The sequence below is a fragment of the Hylobates moloch genome, unplaced genomic scaffold, assembly GCF_009828535.3.
Source record: "Hylobates moloch isolate HMO894 unplaced genomic scaffold, HMol_V3 SCAFFOLD_65, whole genome shotgun sequence".
In the NCBI taxonomy this organism is placed as follows: Eukaryota; Metazoa; Chordata; class Mammalia; order Primates; family Hylobatidae; genus Hylobates; species Hylobates moloch.
Window position 1 is genome coordinate 305,117 of NW_026652340.1, and position 20,814 is coordinate 325,930.

At 46.3% G+C, this 20,814-nt stretch overlaps 1 protein-coding gene across 1 annotated transcript in view; it reads left to right on the plus strand.

Moving 5' to 3' along the window:
* Window positions 1-20,814, plus strand: part of LOC116463797 (regulatory-associated protein of mTOR-like) — a 193,075-nt gene that overhangs the window by 87,891 nt on the left and 84,370 nt on the right. The window contains exon 3 of the mRNA XM_032147061.2: window positions 7,518-7,600. Coding sequence (XP_032002952.1) covers window positions 7,518-7,600 — 83 coding nt within the window. The remainder of the gene's footprint in view (window positions 1-7,517; window positions 7,601-20,814) is intronic.

Below are 20,814 nucleotides of genomic sequence, written 5' to 3' on the forward strand. Positions count from 1 at the left end.
TCTTCCAAGATGGGGCTGTAACACTGTGTCCTGTCACGGTGAAAGGGACAGAGAGGCAGAAGTGGGTGTCTAGTTCCCTCCAGCCCTTTTATGAAACACGATCACCTCCTGAAGGTCCCATCTCTTCATACTACCACATTGGGCTTCCGTTCCAACATGTACATTTTTGGGGACACATTCAGAACATAGCAGTAGCCCCAGTATCCCCACTCCAGATCACCCACACCCCTCCCCAACACACCCCAATACCCCCACTCCAGATCACCCACACCCCCGCAACACGCCGCAGTACCCCCACTCCAGATCACCCACACCCCCACAACACGCTGCAGTACCCCCACTCCAGATCACCCACACCCCTCCCCAACACACCCCAGTACCCCCAGTCCAGATCGCCCACACCCCCCAACATGCCCCAGTACCCCCACTCCAGATCACCCACACCCCCCAACACGCCCCAGTACCCCCACTCCAAATCACCCACACCCCCGCAACACGCCACAGTACCCCCACTCCAGATCACCCACACCCCCCAACACGCCCTAGTACCCCCACTCCAAATCACCCACAACCTTCCCCAACATGCCCCAGTGCTGCATGGGGAGCAGGGACCAAGGTGCTGCATGAGCTGCTTCCTGAATCCATGCCTCTTCCGCTGCTTTCTGTGGGGCTGACTATGAAAGAGGGCTGCAGTGAACACAGCTCACCGAGCCCCTCTGCCGGGCGTGCAGCCTTGCAGGACAGCCGCTCACTTAGGGTTGAAGGTCTCCAGCAGATTCTGGGAGTAGATGCACGGTGCTGCTTATTTCGTTTTACAAATTAAACATCCAATATGGCAGGTAGCAATGTATGTGAATCTCCTGTGCTTTATGTAGAACGCTGAGTATGGGGATCATTTTTGGGCAGGGTGGGGTGGAGCGGAAGGTGGTCTGTGCTGATGTCAGAGGGGTCTGAGAAGCTTGAAAAATAAGGGTAACTGTGTGTGCCTGAACCATGCAGGAAGACAGCACTCCTTCCAGAGCTGAGGGAGAGCAGATGTCATGTCTGTGAGCAAACAAGGGGCCAATGCCCAGCGTGGCTCTGGATGGCACAGCCTCCCTGCTATGTCATCCAGATGAAGCCTGGGGCTGTGGAGTCAGCTCGTGAGAAATGGGATCCAGGTCCTGAGCGTGCTGGAACTGGTGAGACGGGGTCATAGCACGCGCCTGCGTTTCCAGCCCTGCCCCTGCCGACGGCCGAGACCTCTTTTCCCACCCCTGCTCCGCCCTCCTCTGGATAATAAGATGCTGTTCTAGTTCACAGAAGTGACACTGGTCTCTTTTCAGAGAAGCAGGGGAGAGGCTGTTTTGTTTTATGGCCCGACATTAAATGCTACAACAGTAATACTAAAAACAATCCTGCTGAAGAACTGCGCGGGCCCCACTCTTGGGGAACTCTGCTGTGGGAGTGCGGATGAGCTGCATGCTGAGCAGGGAGTGTCATTTAGCGGAAATGGTTTTGTGTGCCAGCTAATGGTAGCTGTGTATCAGAAGAGGTGAGAATGCCAAAGGTTTGTCAGATGCATGGAAATTCTGTCATCCCAAGGGAACGTTTGGGAGGCTCTTAGCTTTGTTTTTCTCTGCATACACGTGAGCATTAAGAGACCTTGGGTAGATGAGCTGAAAATAGTCATGATCACCCTTGGCGGTGGCTCGTGGGTTTACAGAGCACTTGCGCAGACTTCGCCATTGATTCTTGAAACCATTTGGGATTCATAGACCAGTCAAGTTGGTTAACAGATATTGGTTAGGTGGAAACGTATATGTTAAGCATAGTGCTATATACAAGGAACTGTAAGCTGTGCTCTTGCTTTCAAGGCACTGATAGTACAGCTGGGGAGGTAAGACTAGGACCCATGCAGTAGAACAGAGGCCAATACGAGGTCAAGCTTGAATGGCGTGGAAGGCTGGAGAATGCTGCGGTAGAGACGTCAGGGCAGGCAGTGGGAGGCAAAAGCAAAGAGCCTAAGAAAGAGCGTGAGCCCACACTCTGAGGTCCGAGGGGCTGCGTTTTGGCCACCAGCTGGGCTCCCTTTGGGCCTGTGGCCAGTCACAGCCCTATGCTCCAGCACAGCTCTGTGCCCACAGCTGAAGCCTTGGCTCTTTGGGGCTCATGGTTTAAAATGCTGTTTTCTTTTCTTTCTTTCTTTCTTTTTTTTTTTTTTGAGACGGAGTCACACAGGCTAGAGTGCAGTGGTGTGATCATGGCTCACTGTAGCCTCTACCTCCTGGACTCAAGCGATCCTCCCACCTCAGCCTCCTGAGTAGTTGGAACCACAGGCATGCACCAACATGCTGATTAATTAAAAAAAAAAATTCTTGTAGAGACAGGGTCTCATTTGTTGCCCAGGCTTAACACACTGTTTTCTCTGCCTGTTCCGTTGGTGTCTCAGCATGGTATCTCTGCCTCCCCTCTGAAGGAATCTGAAGGAAGAGGGTTAACTGCTTGGAGCCCGCCTCTCTCCTGTATCTACTTTCCAAAGTGAGGACAGTTTTTTAAAACAGGACATGTTCATCCCCTCATATCTGCTGAAAATCCGTCTAGCTCTTGGTTTTTGTATAATACAGCAATAGGCAACACAGGAACGTAATTTTGTAGCTGTGTGAGGAGTGAGGCCTAGTGGTTACAACGGGGCCAGACTGTCAAAGATCGCTCCTGTACGGCTCCCGTCCTAGCCCCACAGACGCTGCAAAGGCCGTGGGTCCCGGCCGAAGCTTTCCTGCCCCGGGTGCCTGCAGCTGTGTGGCTCCAAGCTTTGCCCCTGAGCTGAGGAAGATCACACGCCTCTCACTGTATACAGGACTAATTATTACAAAATAGGCAGGGACGGCGTTATGGTTAGGAAATTACAGACTCATTAAAAATCATTTCTAATTTCAAAGTAGCCCTTTTGCCATTATGTATTTTCCCAGTCAAAAATGAGTTGTTTAAGGCTACACAACTAATGAGTGGCGGAGTCCTTGAAAGCCACACAGAGAAATTGGCACTTCATCTAGTAGGCAGCACTCAGTTAATATGTCAATTAACAAATGTTTATTAAGTGTCTGCTAAATACAAGGTACAAAGAACTACAAAGATTCTCCGAGCAGTGAGTGCTGGATGGGGCTTTCAGTGCGAACTTTTCATTGAAGGATAGCACACAGAGGAAACTGAACCTAACCTGAGTGTATCCTAAACTGATCATACCCATGGACCTCACATCAAGGAACAAGATGACCAGTGGCCCAGAAGTCTAATCTTGTCCCCTTTGGGTCCCCTCCCCCAGCCCCACTGCTGGGTCTCCACTCTTGACAGCTTTCCATCTAAATGGAGCGTACAGCCAACACTGTGGGCTTCTGAGGGGAGGGGGTCAGCCTGCGCTTACCTTCAGGGTGGACTGAGAAGAGAAAGACTAGGTCAGTGGTGGCCCTGTCTGTGCCTGGGGCACCACTCTTTGGGGCCATTGGGTCAGATTGAGGAACCCAGCTGGGAGGTGGGAGGGTCTCAGTGGCATTGTGAAGTGCTGCGGATTGGGTGAATACGTTAGCAGTGATGGTGGAGCGCCAGCTCTTTGGAAGGTGAAATGGATAGGATGGGTAATCAAACTGGGTACATAGGAAGAAGATGGAGAGGTTTAAAAAGAAAAAGCTGCACGCCTTCAGGTTGGCTGAATGCCAGCACTATCAATAACCTTGGAGCAAGTCATTTGACTGCTTTAAACTTCAGCTTGCCCTTCTGTCCCATGAGGTGGGTTGGACCAAGTTCCTTTCAGTGTAAAGTTCTAAGTGTCTTGAAATTCAGAGGGGTTATGCTGAAAATCCTGCAGATAGGAAAATTTATAAAGAGTTAAAAGTTCTATACAAATACCAATTACCGTCTCGTTTTCCATCCACCTACCCATCCATTTCATTCATCAATTTACCCACACACTCACTCGCCACTGAAATTTCATTAGTTCTTTCCCAGATTCCCCTTAAATAGAAACTCATAAAGGAATTTGAAGAGAAATGTTTTATAAGACACAAGTACAATTTTACATTTATGATCTGTCCACTTCACCCCACATCAGACTGATACTATTGTCAACAATATCCATCAAGGAATTTAATTTTAGTTTATTTAAATTATACTTAATCAAATGGTAAAGACATCGTTTTATTTGACCTCATTCTTTCCCATCTCTTCCTCTGCTTCTCATTTCATCTCTCCCACCCACTGTCCTATTCTTGGGAGGGAACATGCAATTAACTGACCACAGGGATTCCCAGTGGATAGGTTATAGCGCCATGTAGCTGGTCACAGCCTTGTGAGCAGCCAGCAGTGGCTTCACCCCTCCCGGGTGGGCAGGTGTCCTGACCTGAGTCAGGACAGGGAGAGTGGGGCCCCTGCCAGGCTGCCTCTACTAACGAGGGCCCCCGTGTCTCTGCAGGATGCTGTGAGGGATGCAGGGAAGTGGCTGCGTCCTGCCAACACTGGGGAGAGGGTGGGATGGGAGAAAGGCCTGGACTTTGCAAGGAGTGAAATCCAAGGAGGGGGTACTCCTTGAATGGGAACTCCCTTCCTTCTCCTTCTGTCCACGGTTCACTGGAGAGCATGCATAGTGTGAGCTACCGCTGACCGTCGTGATGCATGGACAGTTTTCTGACCATAGATGACAGCCGCGGGCCGCGACCGTGCTGGTTGCTGCAGTTAAGTATGGGTGACTGAACTCAACGCCTTCCAGGCAGTCCTGTGCGTTTACTTTGCTTCTCCTCATGCACGTGGCAAGGCCACTCTTTGGCATCTGTTTGTTAAAGCTGTTTTTTGCTTTCCTTTGCCTTGTTTATGTACTTGGTGGCCCCTATTTTTCATTTTTCAGATCCCAATCCAATCCTATCTTGCAGGTCTGATCACAGCACAGTTGATTTGGGTCACTGTGATTTTTTTGAGACCTTAGAACTTTGTTCCTGAGAGAAATGAAGACCAAACATGTAATTTCTGAAATCACGGATTACGGATTATAACAAATTTACCAGAATTCTTCCAGAGAAGTTAGATATTACCTGGTTTTTACCAAGCTTTTCTCAGCCAGAGGTGTCCATTGAATTAGAATTTCCAGAAGGTTAGGGCCTGGCATCTCTGTTTTGAAAAGCCCTTGATGACTTCGACCTATCTATGGGCAAAGGCCCTTTCCAGTTGTAAAATCTTATTAACGTCATGATTTTTATTTATGTATTTTTTTATCAGAGTAACATACATATAGCTAAAAAAAAAAAAAAAAATTAAATAGTGCCAAAAACTATACAGGTGGCTCTTGGAGATCCTGCAGTTTGGCTCTAGATGACCGCGACAAGTGAGCCACATGAACGTTTTGGTGTCCAGTGCCTATAAAATTACGTTTACACTGTACTGTAGTCTGTGAAGTGTGCAGTAGCATTGTGTCCAAAAGAACATACACACTTTATTTTAAAAACTGAAAAATGTTAATGATCACTGGAGCCTTAGCAAGTTGTAACCTTTCAGCATTTAATTGGCTGACAGGGTCCTGCCTCATGTGGATGGCTGCCAACTGATGGGGCAGGGGGTGGTTGCTGAAGGTAGGGGTGACTGTGGGAATTTCTTAAAATAAGACAATAACAAAATTTGCTGCATCGATTGGCTCTTGCTTTCACGCAGCATTTCTCTGTAGCATGTGGTGCTGTTTGATAGCATTTTACCCGCAACAGACAGACCTGGAGTAGTTGGCAGATGTTTTCTGGAAAATGAATGACATGAGCCTGCACATTAAGGAAAACAATTGACAGTGTTTGTTTCCACTAATAAAATTTGAGATTTCAAATAAAATAAAATTTGGAAACCTTATACCTACCACTATGAGCCTGGCAACTTCTTTTTTGTTGTTGTTGTTGTTGTTTTTGAGACAGAGTCTCACTCTGTCGCCCAGGCTGGAGTGCAGTGGCGCGATCTCAGCTCACTGCAACCTGAGCCTCCTGGGTTCAAGTGATTCTCCTGTCTCAGCCTCCTTAGTTGCTGGGATTACAGGCACCCGCAACCATGCCTGGCTAATTTTTGTATTTTTAGAAAAGATGGAGTTTCACCATGTTGGCCAGGCTGGTCTCGAACTCCTGACCTCAGGCGATCCACCCACCGTGGCCTCTCAAAGTGCTGGGATTACAGTGGTGAGCCACCACACCTGGCCGAGCTTGGCAACTTCTTAGTACTTAAGACATTTCTGATGAGATCATGGTAATGTTAATGAGTGTGGATTTTAAAAAATATATTGGAGAATGAAATATACAAGATCTGTATAGTTCAGTGAGCCAGTATTTTCCAAATGTTCAATGCATGATGATACAAAATAATCTATGGGTAAAAAATCCACTCAAGGTGCAGCAAAGAGCAGTGAATTTTAATGTGATAGCATACAAAAAGTTCGTTGATGTGGTTTCAGATAGTACATCTCATATAATCTGAAGGAAATTACCACTTGATAATTTTTGGTGTAGTATCAAACAAAAAGAGTCATGATTATGTAAAATAGCATTTTAAGATACTTTTCTGTTTTCTAATGTTAGATATGTGTGTGAGGTAGGGGTTTCCGCATATGCAGTCACTGAAACCATGAATTGCCACAGGCAAATGCAAAAATGGATGAGAGTCACCCATCCTTGATCAAACCACATATTCCAGAAATTCGCAAAAATATACAAAAATGCTGCTCTTCTCACTAAACTTTTTTGGAAAAAATAGTTATTTTTGTAATAAATATTTGTTAAAATATAATGGGTTCATTATTGTTTTTAAAATGAATGAAGAAAAATATTTTAAAAATCTTAGCTGAATTTCACATAGAGTAGATACTGATAGATTCAACAACATAAACCAAAGCTCTTTGGGGTTTTCAATAATTTTAGAGTGCAAAGGGGTCCTGAGACCAAACAAGTTTGAGAACTGCTGATTTAGAGTTTGGAACCCACTCCTTGCTCTGCAATCCACTCCTGAAATAAATGGGTAAATCCTGGACATGAATGTATGTTTGTGAAATGGATTTTTTTTTGTGGGAAAACTGAGTGCAGATGAAAATTAATTAAAAAGTATCACTTCTTTGTCTTTTTCTCTCCTCCTTTTCCTGTACCCATGAGAGCCATAGTTTGAACAGCAGGAAGCATATGCTGTCATTGCAGAGCTGCCTTCTCATAGAAAGCCTGAGCAGGAGCCTGAGAATAAAACAGTGCAAGTGCGGGAAAGCTGCAGGTGCCGAAATACAAGTGAACGTGGGTAGAATAACAGCATTCACTTGCCCGTGATGTTAAAACACTGGCTTTCACAGCGTGTCAGCTTGTTTGAGCACCTTAGCTGTTCCGTAAATCTGGTTAACACTGGTCAACCTTAAGCGTTGTGTTGCTTTTAGTCAAAGGTGACTTTGAAGTGCGTTATATAAGGAGAAACTGTGGAAGAGAGGCCTAGCAGAGGAGGAAATGCAGACATAAAGAACTTTCTCTTTTCCATTGCTTCCTCAGATCCTCTGTCGATGGGTCCTCAGAAAGCTCTGGAAACCATCGGTGCAAATTTACAGAAGCAGTACGAGAACTGGCAGCCAAGGGTAAGCGTGCTTCACTTGCTCTTCCCTTTCCTTCTTACAGGGAAACTCCAGTTCCTTGGTTTCCAACACTCTTTGGATCCAAGTGAGAATTCTGTGCACACCCTGCCCTTGTGTGGCATGGCGCCTGCGCACTGCGTTTCGTGTGCCTGCGTTCCGCCTGCTGGGTGTTCGTGGCTGTGTTGTCTTGACAGCGTACGCATTATTGTGAGTCTTGCATTGGACAGTCCAACTTATTTTGCTTAAGTTTGTTCCAGATTTTTAGAAAAGAAAAAGTATTCTTGTCACTCTTAACCATGGTTTTAATTTTTCTCAGGAAGTGTATTTTCAATAATTTTTCTGCAACCTCAACTAGTTAACGCTGTTCCTCATGTCTTCAGTTTCACATAGTTGAGAAAAAAACACCCAACATTCAAAAGATAACACCTATTATATGCTTTGTCTTTGATTCAAAAGATAAGGTTGTTTTTAGGGAGCCAGTTACCAATTAGTGTGTGGGGTTTTTTTTTTTTTTGCTTGTATCTTACAGTTGTTTTTTTTTTGTGTGTTTTTTTTTTTTTTTAAAGAAAAGTGGCTTAGAATGTAACTGTGTCAAATTGCCTTTCAGATCTTAACTTACTTGTAATCCACCCAAAGACCTTTAGCCTTTCTTATTAACTGGTTTGGAGTTTTAATAAATTTAATAAAAAACTAGGAATCTGGGCGCTTATGGAAGTGCCCTATATTCAGCTTTGCATGGTAGATGGACCGAGTTACCTAAAGGAACATAATGAAGAACGCAGGTTGAGAAGGTGCCTTACCTGCGCGTCTCCTGCAAGTTTTACTCTCCCCTTTTGGATGAAAGCCTCATGGAAACACATGATTTATGGAACCTTTTGAACACTTATTTGGTTGGAATTTTGATTTGTGGATCATTTATCCACATGATCTGGGATTTAGAGATTCCTTATACATTATTTACATTCTTAGAGTAAGAGAACAGCCAAAAATGAATTTTTTCCTGCCTTTAAAAATGCCCTTAGGTCATTTCTGCTTTTGCTTCCAGTCGTGAGCTAATTGTTAGGAAGCATCTCTGTGTCTTAGGGTGTACCTTTGTGCTTGCATTGCCAACTTGTCAAGTCAGTAACAGCAGACTTTTGTTCTTTAGAAGGCAGTGTCTTCCTGGGTTCTTGATTGATGCCTAATGGCTTGACTTTTTCCTCTCTTAAATTGGTTGCTTCTTGGTGGTTTATGTAAACATGCCGTAGCCTTCTTCTTGAGAGCGCAGTGCGTTTGGGGATGGGATGGGGACCGGAGAGAGATTTGGATGATGGAGTCCTGTAAAAATGTAGTCGAGATGCCTCGCGTTTTCCATAGAAAATAGCTTCTTCGAAGACTCTGAAGGTACCCTAGGGTCTCCGCATGGTGAGACGGGCGCTTGCAGGAGTGTGGGGCAGAGTGGCGGTGTTGGAAGATATGGCCGTGTTGGCATATGGCATGTCGTTAACCAACACTGTGGGAATTCAGAGGAATGCCTTTCTGGCTACTTCTGGCCATCTTCTGGGTTTGGCTTTGTACCTTTGCGTTTTACTAGATACATTTGTTTAAAAAAGAATGTAACCCAATAAATTCAGATTTACCAATTTTGTTCTTTCTAGAATGAGTCTCTGCTATTATAACTAGTTTCTTCTTTTCCAAGAATTATTAGATCGGGAAATATAGCCTTTCAGAATACAGGTGTTTAATATTTCAGGATATGTATGTGTATTCCATTTGCTATGATTTACAGTTTTTTTTTTTTTTTTGAGTGCTAAGAGTTGATTTACTGCTGCCTTTATTATTAGTTTCGCTTGGTAGATATCAGCTAGTTAATGCTAGCTGACAGGAAATGGAATCTTCTAAAGTGGCATCTGTTATTTTTAATCTAAATTTCTGTCTAGGAGCAGATCTCTCCATGGCATTGAGAAGAGGCATCATGATGTAGGGAAGGCGACCTTTACATACAGGTCAGTGATGACAGCCAGAAAGGTGACAGTGTAGACTCAGTACAGGATGGAGGATTCCCTTCCCATGACAGTGGCACAATTGTACTCGGACGGCGAGTGCAAAGGAGTGCAGTCCTCTGAATGATCTGTAGTCTGGGAAAATTTGTTAAAGTTGGCCAGATTTCAAGAATGGATGTGCAAAATAGTTTTCTGAGTAAGAGATCGTTTGAAGGGCTGGTGAGATGGAGAATGTGTCAAGATTACAGGGTGCTTCGGAAAAGGTACCAGCGCAGGCGGGATCCCATCTGGGCTGGTTTATAAAGTGGAATCTGGAATAAAGTATCCGCTGCAGCCTAGAAGGAAGCTGTTCATGCACACAGAGTGGGATCTCTTGTCTGCATTCAGGAAGCAAAACCACAACAATGGATACCTAATATTTGCTTTTCGAATGCCAACACCATTGCATTCATTTTTTAGCGCAATAAAAATGTTTAAAATTTTCCTGCTACTATCCACGAGCGGGCCTCATCTATTTTAGAAATTAGCCTAAGGTAACGGATGTCACAGGATACCTCTGACCGGCTCTCTGGTGTGAGCGTGAGGCTGTGCCATATGCACTGGGTAATAATAGCACCTGCCCCGGTGCGCGTGGCACACTGCTCCTCACAGCTTTCCGTGGATTACAGGACAGAGGGAGGGAGGCCTGGCATAGACAGCGTGGCTCTCAGTGTGGGGTAGACCTCATGCTGCCTTCTAGAGTTTGCACGAAACAGGAGGCACTTAGCAAACTCAGATGTTTGTGTGCAAGGGACCTGGTTCCTGACTGTAAATCAGGGTCCTTTGAAACATCGCAAGGCTAAACACACACCACTTGATTGCACTCTACAGGGCTCTTGAGTTTCTGCAGTAATAAAGAGAGGTTGATGTGCCATCTGCAATAAAACAATGGGGGCGTTATTAAATTTCCCAGACCTTCAATGGAAAGACCCATATATCTGGTTTTCTCTTTCTCTGTGTCTTTATTGCAAGAGTGGAAAACCTTGGGTCATTTAATGAAAATGAGGTTATTTTCATTAAAGTTTGTCGGAATCGTTGCCTCCACGCTGGCATGGATGGGAGCAGAGTAGAAAATGCCTGTTTCCTCAACGGTAGCGTCCATCCAGGAGGTGCAGAAAGCCGACCCCGGAACCCCCTTTGGCTGCACCAGAGTGGTGCCTGTAAGCCTCTGATGATGTCCTTGCTGATGCTGAAACGCTTGGACTTGTTCTTCTTCATTTTTCTAGCTTTTGATATAGGTGATTCCAGTTCAAAAGGAATTGAGAGAAACCATGGTGATTATATTTTTTTCTGAAGGCTGCCAGCCACTATCTGGCCCGTATTTCCTTGCTTAGGCCCATTGAGCCCTTTTCTAAATAATTTATCAGTTTGCCACTGATGAAATGTTTCTTCTGATTAAATTTAAGGCCTTGCCTTATTACCTCGTAGGTGCATAAATTTGTGTTCTGCCAGAGATTGGAGGAAAAATGCCGACCGTTGTTTCAGTGGAAAATTCTGCAGTAAAACCTCACTCATTCCATCATAAGTCTCAAATGAAAGTTTTATTGGGAGATGGGAGTAGGAGATTATTATAAAGCTGGGACCATACAGTGAAGAATTTATCTTTTCAGAGAATTTTTCTAACAAATTGGGGCTACTGGCAGTTTAGTACAGGATGGAAGTTAGGAGCTGGAGCCTGTGGAAAAAGACAAGCAGGAGGGGCCTCGCTCTCTGTGTCCTTCTTTCCCCAGAGAGAGTGGACAACACCAGAAGCAGAGGCCACACCTCTTTACTTGGGGTGAGCTTTAATTCTTCTGGTGCCTTAAAAATAAGTTTCTATGGGAATATGTATCATTTACTAAGGAAGATGAAACAGCGTGGCAGTGCCTCCACCGACCGAGTCCGTCTGTCGGGCAGGTGTGTCTAGGGGAGGAGGCGGAAGGTGCTCCTCGGTCACGGAGCCACGTTGTTGTAGAAACTCGTTCTCATCTTGTGCAGGTCTGCGAGTAGTGAAGGCAGCAAGTCCTGTGTGGCGGCCATGGGGCTTCCAGGGAGCTGAGTGGTCAGGTTGAGGCAGTTTCCATGTGGCCGACAGTTCTTAGTTATCCACGCACAGCCCTGGTTTGTGGATTACAGTGAACAGATTTTGAATGTCAGCCTCCCTTCAGTTCACCGTGCTTCTCAGATGTGTCACAGTTAATTTGTAGTTGAGGGATGAAAGTTGGCTTTACTGTTAGATAAACATGTTTTTTATGGTGCCTAACCCCAAGCAGAGTATGTTCAAGGAGAGAACAAAACAGCTCCCAAGATCTGGTCCATTAGCCTGGTAGAAATTGTTATTGCATTTTAATGTAAATGACAATCATCCTTTCGTGGTATTGATAATAGAGTTGTTTGTGTGCTTTTGTGAGATGCTTTGAATGAACTGAAGCTGATGACTATACCTCCTGTTGGGAGGAGAGGGTTTGGGGAGCAAGGGGGTTGAGAAGGCCAGTGGTGGACAGTTTTGGTTCTACTTAACAGGTGTGTCGTTTGGATTTTAGGCACAAGTGTTATTTGCAGAACTGAATGTTTATGTGTAATTCTGTGTTGTTTAGGGGTTTGGAGTGAGGATAATTGGAATCCAGGCGTCTTCTCCTTGTCTCTGAATGGGGCTGCTGCTTGACCTGTCCGCCTCACGGGGAGTGTCATGTGGCCATGTGTGACAAACTGTGAAACCCTTGGTATTGAGTGCTTACACTGCTAGGTGTGGTGGGAGGCGCCTAGTCAGGCAGCCGGGTTGGCTTTGGGGAGCACTGCACAGATGGCTTCTAAGATCCACTTGTCTTCTTTCCCCTGGGATGATTAGACAGGCCTCTGCTTTGTGGGCAAAGCAATCGGTATTAGCACAAGTCACTCGCTTGCCTGTGCCCCCCACCCCCAAATGTTTTGGAATGAATTTTATAGATGGATGTCGATATGGCTTGGCTGTGTCCCCACCCAGATCTCATCTTGAATTGTCACTCCCACAATTCCCACCTGCCTTAGGAGGAACCCAGTGGGAGGTAATTGAGTCATGGGGGTGGGTCTTTCCTGTGCTGTTGTCCATAGTGAATAAGTCCCACGTCCCTGCACGAGCTCTCTCTTGCCTGCCACCATCCATGTAATATGTGACTTGCGCCTCCTTGCCTTCCGCCATGATTGTGAGGCCTCCCCAGCCATGTGGAACTCTAAGTCTGTTAAACCTCTTTCTTTTGTAAATTGCCCAGTCTTGGTTATGTCTTTATCAGCAGCGTGAAAATGGGCTAATACAGATGCAGTCAAGACCCATAAATCAGTGGGTTCTACCTTTTCTTAGGGTTTTCAGGCTCAGATGTGGATAATTGGGGAAGAAGCAGCTAAGTTGCCCTAGGATAGTACTCCACACCTGGAGGTGCTCCAAAGCTATTTGTGCAACAGCCCAAGGTGGACTGTTACTTGCAATGACTCCTGCTTGGGGCATTCACGTTGTGACATTAGTTCCAAATTGACAGTCCAGTTCAGCTGGTGAAAATGGCCCTATAATTGCGATTGGTGGCATCCCCTGGCATGCTGCCTGATGCCATTACCATTCCGTCATCCATCCCCTTCTTGCTGTCTGCCCTGCCGCCAGCCCTCCCTCCTCCTGCCTACACTCACCTGACTTCCTTCTCAGTGGGTCCTAAGGTTGGGCTTCATCCACCTTGAGTTTCTGTGACAAGCTGCCAGTGAGGACTCATGGGCAAAGGCAGAACTGTGGGTGGATGGCTCACAGCTTGCATAATTCAGTACCTGGTGTGAAACACTTTGCCTGTGTACTCGTTAAATTTGCAGGACAGTACAGACAATATCTTCTGGTTGTCTTGGGGTTAACTGTTGTGTTTTGATGGTTTCAGTTAACTGCTTACTGCCCAGAAAGTTAAGAACTGTTCCTATGACCAACGTTTTACTTATATTTTTGCCTTGGCCTCAGCAGTGCTCTCCCACTTCGTCTTCCCTCCTCTCTAGCGCTTCTCGCCTGACAGCTTTTCCACGTGCGTGCCGTGTTCAGTGAGAATTCTGATTCATGCTCTTCAGCCAGAAGCCTTCATAGTCAGCCCTGCCCACGCACTTCCTGCCTTGCCCTGCCCCAGAGGCCATGGTATTGGAAGCAGCTTCCTGGAAGGGAGCTTAGATTATGCAAAGCAGTTTATTCCGGACTCTTTAGACCAATTGCACCAGAGCATAAAGGTGTTGTTACCCACTGCCATCCCTCCAAGTACCTTAGTGACGTGACCTATAAATTCTTTTAGGCACACCAAACACATTACAGAAAGAAGAATGAAAGAAAGGCATCGTTCTGCAGCCGCCTGGAGGATGGCAGCCTGTTGTGACTAGACCCATCAGGGTTTCAGTCCATTAGAGCTGGTCCCGGAGGGGGCCCCTGCTGGCCAGCCCTGTGTTGGACTCTTGCTCTCTGAGGCCACCGAGGGGATTCACTAGAGAGCCCATTTGGGATTGAAGAGCACGCGTGTTGACTGGAGTGGGTTGCAGCATGGGCCGCAGCCTGTTTGAACACTGCCCAGGGAGGATTGGTGGAGTCCGCCTCCTCCCTTCTGCCTCGTAGGTCCGCAGAGTCGTGCTGGGCCCACCACTCCTTCCCTTCCTGGGCGGGAGCGCCCCTCTCACTGGTAGGGGAGCTCCCCGGGAAATGTGGTCTCCTTTCTACCACTGCACTGAGGGGTGGGGTGGGGGAGCTTAACTGTGGAAAGAATGTGAACTGGTTTAGTTCTGGCTTTGCCACTTCTTAGAAATGTAACTCTGGACAAGTTACTATTTAAACTTTTAAGATTTGTACATGCAAATGAGAATTAATGGACAGAATAAAAGTATATAAAGCATTTGCACCAGGGAGGCCATGGTGGTTGGTCATCAGATCCTTATTTCCCATCCCTTTCTGTCCCTTATCCCTTCCTCTCCCTCATGGTTGAGGTGGTGGAGGCCCCTCCCAGAACATTCTGCCCAGGAGTCTTGCTGCCTTAAGCCCCTCCCCATCCTGCCTTATCTCCGGTTTTATCCTCTTGCCGGGATAACTGCACTCCTGACTCTTCCTCTACTAATTGACCTATTGAAGTGTAATATTTTTAGAGAGAAATAGGGGCTTAAATCTGTCCTTAACAGGCCTCTCGAGGATATTGTCTTTCATCATCATGTTCCCTTTAACAAGGGAGTTGTCTGTGTGTGTGACAAATTGCAAATGAGGACCCCCCACCGTCAGGCTGGGGACTAAAACTGTAGCTCAGCTGTTGTCGTTTCACAGATCTCACGTGCCATGTGTGTTTCCTGAGTTAACTTGGGGACCGTGATACAGAGCGATGTGGAGATGGCTCTGAAGGACAGGCAGGTGCCAGGCGAGGGATGGAAGTGCTGCTTCTAAGTCAGAAAGTGGAAGGTGTGATGATGTGTTAAAGAATGGAAAGCTAAATTTGGAGGTGACGATGAGGAACCCACCGTATGCTCGCCATATGCAACTAGGAAGAGTTGTAAAATCCTGCTCCAGCCAAATTGGAAAGTGCTGATCAAGGGGGAAACGATCAATAACAGATTGGAGGGGGACGGCCACTTCAAAGTGTCTGTGGTACTTATTTCATTTTGCAGGGGAAACCATATGTCACAGTGGTGTTCATGAATTTGGGTGTTCACAAGGGCTTCTGGACAGCTCCCTCCCAAATGCCCGCGATTTACTTGTTGGTGTGACACATAATGGAGATTTTTAAAAAATGGACATAAAAAGCACATAACGTCAAGTTCACCATTTTAAAGTGTACAACTCGGCTGGGCGCAGTGGCTTGCGCCTGTAATCCCAGCACTTTGGGAGGCCGAGGTGGGCAGATCACCTGAGGTCAAGAGTCGGAGACCAGCCTGGCCAACGTGGTGAAACCTTGTCTCTACTAAAAATATAAAAAAAATGTCCGGGCGCGGTGGCTCACGCCTGTAATCCCAGCACTTTGGGAGGCCGAGGCAGGTGGATCATGAGGTCAGGAGATTGAGACCATGGTGAAACCCCGTCTCCACTAAAAATACAAAAAATTAGCTGGGTGTGGTGGCGGGTGCCTGTAGTCCCAGCTACTCCGGAGGCTGAGGTAAGAGAATTGCTTGAACCCGGGAGGTGGAGGTTGTAGTGAGCCGAGATCGCGCCACTGCACTCCAGCCTGGGTGACAGAGCGAGACTCCATCTTAAAAAAAAAAAAAAAAAAAAAGTGTACAACTCAGTTGGCTTTTGACATCTTTGCAATCTTGTGCAACTATCATAACTGTCTAGTTCCAGAACACTTTTCTTACTCCAAAGGGAAACCCAAAACCCATTGGCAGTCACTTTTCATTTCCCCTCCCCCAGGCCCGGGCAGTCGCCAGCCTGCCTTCTGTCTCTGGAGATGCCTGTTCTAGGTACTCCACACAAATGGAGCCATGCAGTATGTGGCCTTTTGCGTATGGGCTCTTTCACTTAGCATCTGGAATGTTTTCAGGATTCCTCCATGCTATCGCAAGTATCAGTGATTTAATCCTTCTTGTGTGTGCGTGTGTAGAGATAGGGTCTCGCTTTATTGTTCAGGCTGGTCTTGAACCCCTGGCTTCAAGTGCTCATTCTGCTTCAGCCTCAACTCTTTTTATAGCTGAAAAACATTCCATTGTATGGCTTTTCTACATTTCTATTTTATGCGTTCATCTGTTGATGGACACTGGCATGGTTTTCACCTTTTGGCTATTTGAATAATGCTGCTATGAATATGTGCATACTAGTGTTTGTGTGGGCCTCTGCCCACGAGTGGGATTGCTGGGTCATATGGTGACCCTGTATTTTACCTCCCTGAGGCACTCCCAGTCTGTTTTCCACAGTGGCTGTACTATTTCCTCATGTCTACTAGCAGAGTCTGAGGGCTCCCCTCTCTCCGCATCCTGGCCAACATTTGTTACTTTCTGTGTTCTTACCTTGTTGTCATGATGATAGTCCTAGTGGGTATGAAGTGGAATCTCCTCGTGGTTTTGGTTTTCATTTCCCTGATGATTAGTGATGTTGCCCATCTTTTCATGTGCTTATTGGCCATTTGGAGGAGTCTCTATTCAAGTCCTTTGTGCATTTTTTAGTTGGGTTGTTTGTCTTTATTGTTGAGTTCTGTGAGTTCAAAATGGAGACTTTTAAGTTGAATAAGGTATAATTTCTGTTGTGAGGACTTGTTTCCTTTCCAAATAATATGTGTGGTGTCTGCTGAGAGCCTCATGGTAACATTTAATTCTTAAAAGAGCCTTTGTCTTGATAGATTTGTTTCATAAAACTATTAAGAGGTTCAGCCAGGCACCGTGGCTTATGCCCGTGGGAGGCCAAGACAGGAGGATCCTTTGAGCTCAGGAGTTGGAGACCAGCCTGGGCAACATAGCGAGACCTTGTCTCTAATTAAAAAAAGAAAAGAGGTTCTATGACTATTGACTATACTGATCATATATATACTGTATAATTTAATACCAATCCCTTAAGATTCCTGTGTGTTTTCATTAGGAGTCTTTTGGTTTTCTTAGAGCTGTGGTCTCTCCACCTGGAGTGTATGTCGAGAGAAAGCTCCTGTCGGGGTGAGTGCAGGCAGAGTGGCCGAGGAGCTGGGCCTCTGTGAAGTCTGGGTGCGGCTTGGAGGCTCATGGTGGACTGGGAGCTTGGCAGGAGGGGTAGTGCGTGTCCGTCCACACCAGTGCCCGGTCTCCACCATGCTGCGGCCCTGTGGGTCTCTGCTCCCCACTCAGCAGTTACGCTGCAGGACGATCCTTGCCCTCCCTGTGCATGAGCGCTGGGTCCTTCCTTTCTGATGTAGTCATCTTTGATGGGACTTCATCTGCTTGGGCCCAGGGGTCCCCACAGGAGCCAGCTGTGCTCACATCCTAGTGGTCTCTGGTCCTAAACCACCTCCTGACCTTTCCTCCGTTACTTCAGCTTCAGCTCTCTGCATTGTGTCGCTGGATTTTCAAGATTAAATTTCCCGCACAAGAGTGTTTGATGCTTCCCTGGATGGCCAGGCTGTACGGCCAGTGTTAAAAGACAGACAAGTGCCACCCAGGGGCAAGGAGTGTGTGGTTCAAAGTCCCTGAGAACAGATGCCAGATGCCAGATGCCAGGCTTAGGTGGTGCCATTTACTTCCAGCAAGAGGAGAGAGAGGGTATACCAGATCCAGTGCCCTGTGATGGTGGCCCCTAGGCCAGGGGGTCACACCCTCACTTTGGGCTACAGTAGAAGGAGATTCTCCCACCCTGTGGGGTCTGAAACACAGAAAACTGGGGGCATGCCTGAGGGCCATTGATGCAGGTGCTAAGGCACAACAGAGGAGCCATGGAGGTAGAAATCAGGAAGCCCTCCCAGGTGAGGGCTGCACAGGCTATGGTGAGGGTGCTCCCCTCGGTGGGCTCCCGGCCCAGCACATGGAAGACGGAGCGCAGTCCACTGCCTTCCCAACCCAGAGAGGCCGATCAGCTCTGCTTAGCTTCATGCAGTGCCCCGTGTAACTGGCCCATCTGTGGGTTGGTTCTGAGGGAGTGAGGCTGCCCTCTATAATCACCTGTGACTGGAGGGCTGGGTGGCAGGATTTAAAGCGCATAGCAGAACCGGAGGATTACCCATGGCTTGTATAAGGAAGGGTCTCTTCTAAAGGGCTGCATGTGTGGCAGGCTCCTTAATCAACACGCTACTTACCCTGGACTGGAACATGCCCTAAAGTCAAGTCATCTTTGTGTAGAATTTTTGGTTATAAGTTTTGTTTTTATAAACAAAAATCTTAGCTAAATTCCAATAAAATCCAAGAAGAAAGCACAAATAATCAGGGAGAAATAACTCAAGATTTGAGGAAATCAAGAGTCATAAAAGAGTGCTTTGCAAAACTTTGCAGATAAATTGGAAAACTTGTATGCGATGCATAATTTTCTAGGAAAATATAAATGACCATAATTGACCTCAGAAAAGATAGTAAAGAAAAATAAATGGATAAACATAGAAGAAAGAGAAAGTTACCAAACCATTCCTCTTCTAATCCTCCTCCCTCTGAAGGATTTCAAACTTGGAAAGAACACAGAATTATTTAAGACTTACTTCTGTTATGGGAAGATATCTAAAACATAGTTTATTTATTTATTAATTTAGAGACAGAGCCTTGCTCTGTCACCCAGGCCGGAGCGCAGTGGCATGATATTGGCACTGCAGCCTCCACCTCCTGGGCTCAAGCGATTCTCCTGCCTCAGCCTCCCGAGTAGCTGGGACTATAGGCACGTGCCACCACGCCTGGCTAATTTTTGTATTTTTAGTGGAGACGGGGTTTCACTATGTTGGCCAGGCTGGCCTCAAACTCCTGACCTCAAGTGATCTGCCTGCCTCAGCCTACCAAAGTGCTGGGATTATAGGTATGAGCCATATATATTTTTAAATTTATATTTATTTGTTTCTATATTTTTAGAGGTGTCTTGCCCTGTTGCCCAGGCTAGAGTTCGGTGATGCAATCATAGCTTACTGCAGCCTCAACCTCCTGGGCTCACGCTCTCCTCTTGCCATATCCTTTCGAGTAGCTGGGACCACAGATGTGTGCCCCCGTCCCAACGCAATTTTTTAATTTTTTTTTTTTTTGTAGAGGTGGTGTCTTGCTTTGTCACTCAGGCTGGAGTGCAGTGGTGTGATCATGGCTCACTAACCTCGAATTCCTGGGCTGAAGTGATCCTCCTGCCTCAGCCTCAGGAGTATCTAGGACTACAGGTGTGAGCCACAGTGCCCAGCTTAAAATACGTCAAATTTAAAATGCAAAAGAAGAAAATGTATTCAACAGTTTTAGTGTATGCACATATGACTGATGGAGTCAGCCGTTCCTGCTTGTCATATGTAGTGTGTGTAGGTGGGTGTGGCACATGTGTACATGAGTGGGTAGATCCGTAGATAGATGGAGGGCAAGTCGGTGGATCTGCCCCTCCTCCACTCACTCAGATGCCATAGAGTGAACACAGAAGGGAGACATCAGCCTGTGGCTTCCTTAGTCGTTCTCATTTTCCTTCGCCTCTTGGTGTCTTGCTGTGTTGACTGATTCTAGTTTTGAAAGCAGCATATTGGGTCAAAATACATTTTTTTTTATTTGAGACAGAGTCTCTCTCTGTCACCCAGGCTGGGGTGCAGTAGCGCAATCTCAGCTCACTGCAACCTCCGCCTCCCAGGTTCAAGTGATTCTCTTGCCTCAGCCTCCCGCGTAGCTGAGATTACAGGCATGTGCCACCACGCGCGGCTAATTTTTGTATTTTTATTAGAGACGGAGTTTCATCATGTTGGTCAGGCTGGTCTCAAACTCCTTGTAGGTGAGCCACCTGCCTTGGCCTCCCAGAGTGCTGGGATTACAGGTGTGAATCACCACGCCCGGCCTCAGAATACATTTTGAATCAGGTCCGTACTGACTTCAGAATCTAACTCCAGAATAAAATTTGATTCTAAGGGTCAACGGTACCACAAATGAGGCAGAGCACAGAACATTTGTCACTGTGACTTGGGGCAGATGCAGAATGGGACTTTCACCTTTTTACACAAAACCCTTCTATGTGCCTTCTGTTTTAAAACCATGTTTATTTTTTACTTTAATAATAGGCAACTAATTTAAAATACCTATTCACCATCTGTCATCTCAGAGTAGGAAGGGGACTGTGAGGCAGAAGGAGCCACTTGGGACTTTTGCCTTTGGGTTGTGACATTTGTCTGTAGTTCTTTCACTTCTGTCCGTCTCATTTGTTTCTGTGCCATGCATGTGACGTGATGAGCTGGAAAGACTGCATGGGGCCCATGTGAGTGCTCACATCGAAGGGGCAAGCATTAATTGCCCTCTAGTTGACAGAGCTGTTTCAGGGATGGCTAGTTCCTCTGTCCGGAACACTTGTATTGACTGGGAGGGAGCCGCGGGGACACTGCCCATAGCGGTAGGAGAGCAAGCAGGAGGGGCTCTGCCCAGGGCTGTTTCCTTTGCCTTTGTTTACCAGCATAAAGTATTAAAGCAGCTAAATTATCATGGGCATTTTAATCCAATTTCTCAGCGTTTCGTCATTTGAAGAATAGAAGTCTCTTTGTTTTCACAGCCCTGTTCCTGCTTGTTTAAATTTGAATATATTTCTATTCATTCAGCTGATAGAAATTCTTTACTTTTAAACTGAGGGAGAAAAAAGAACAGGTTGACTAGGGATCA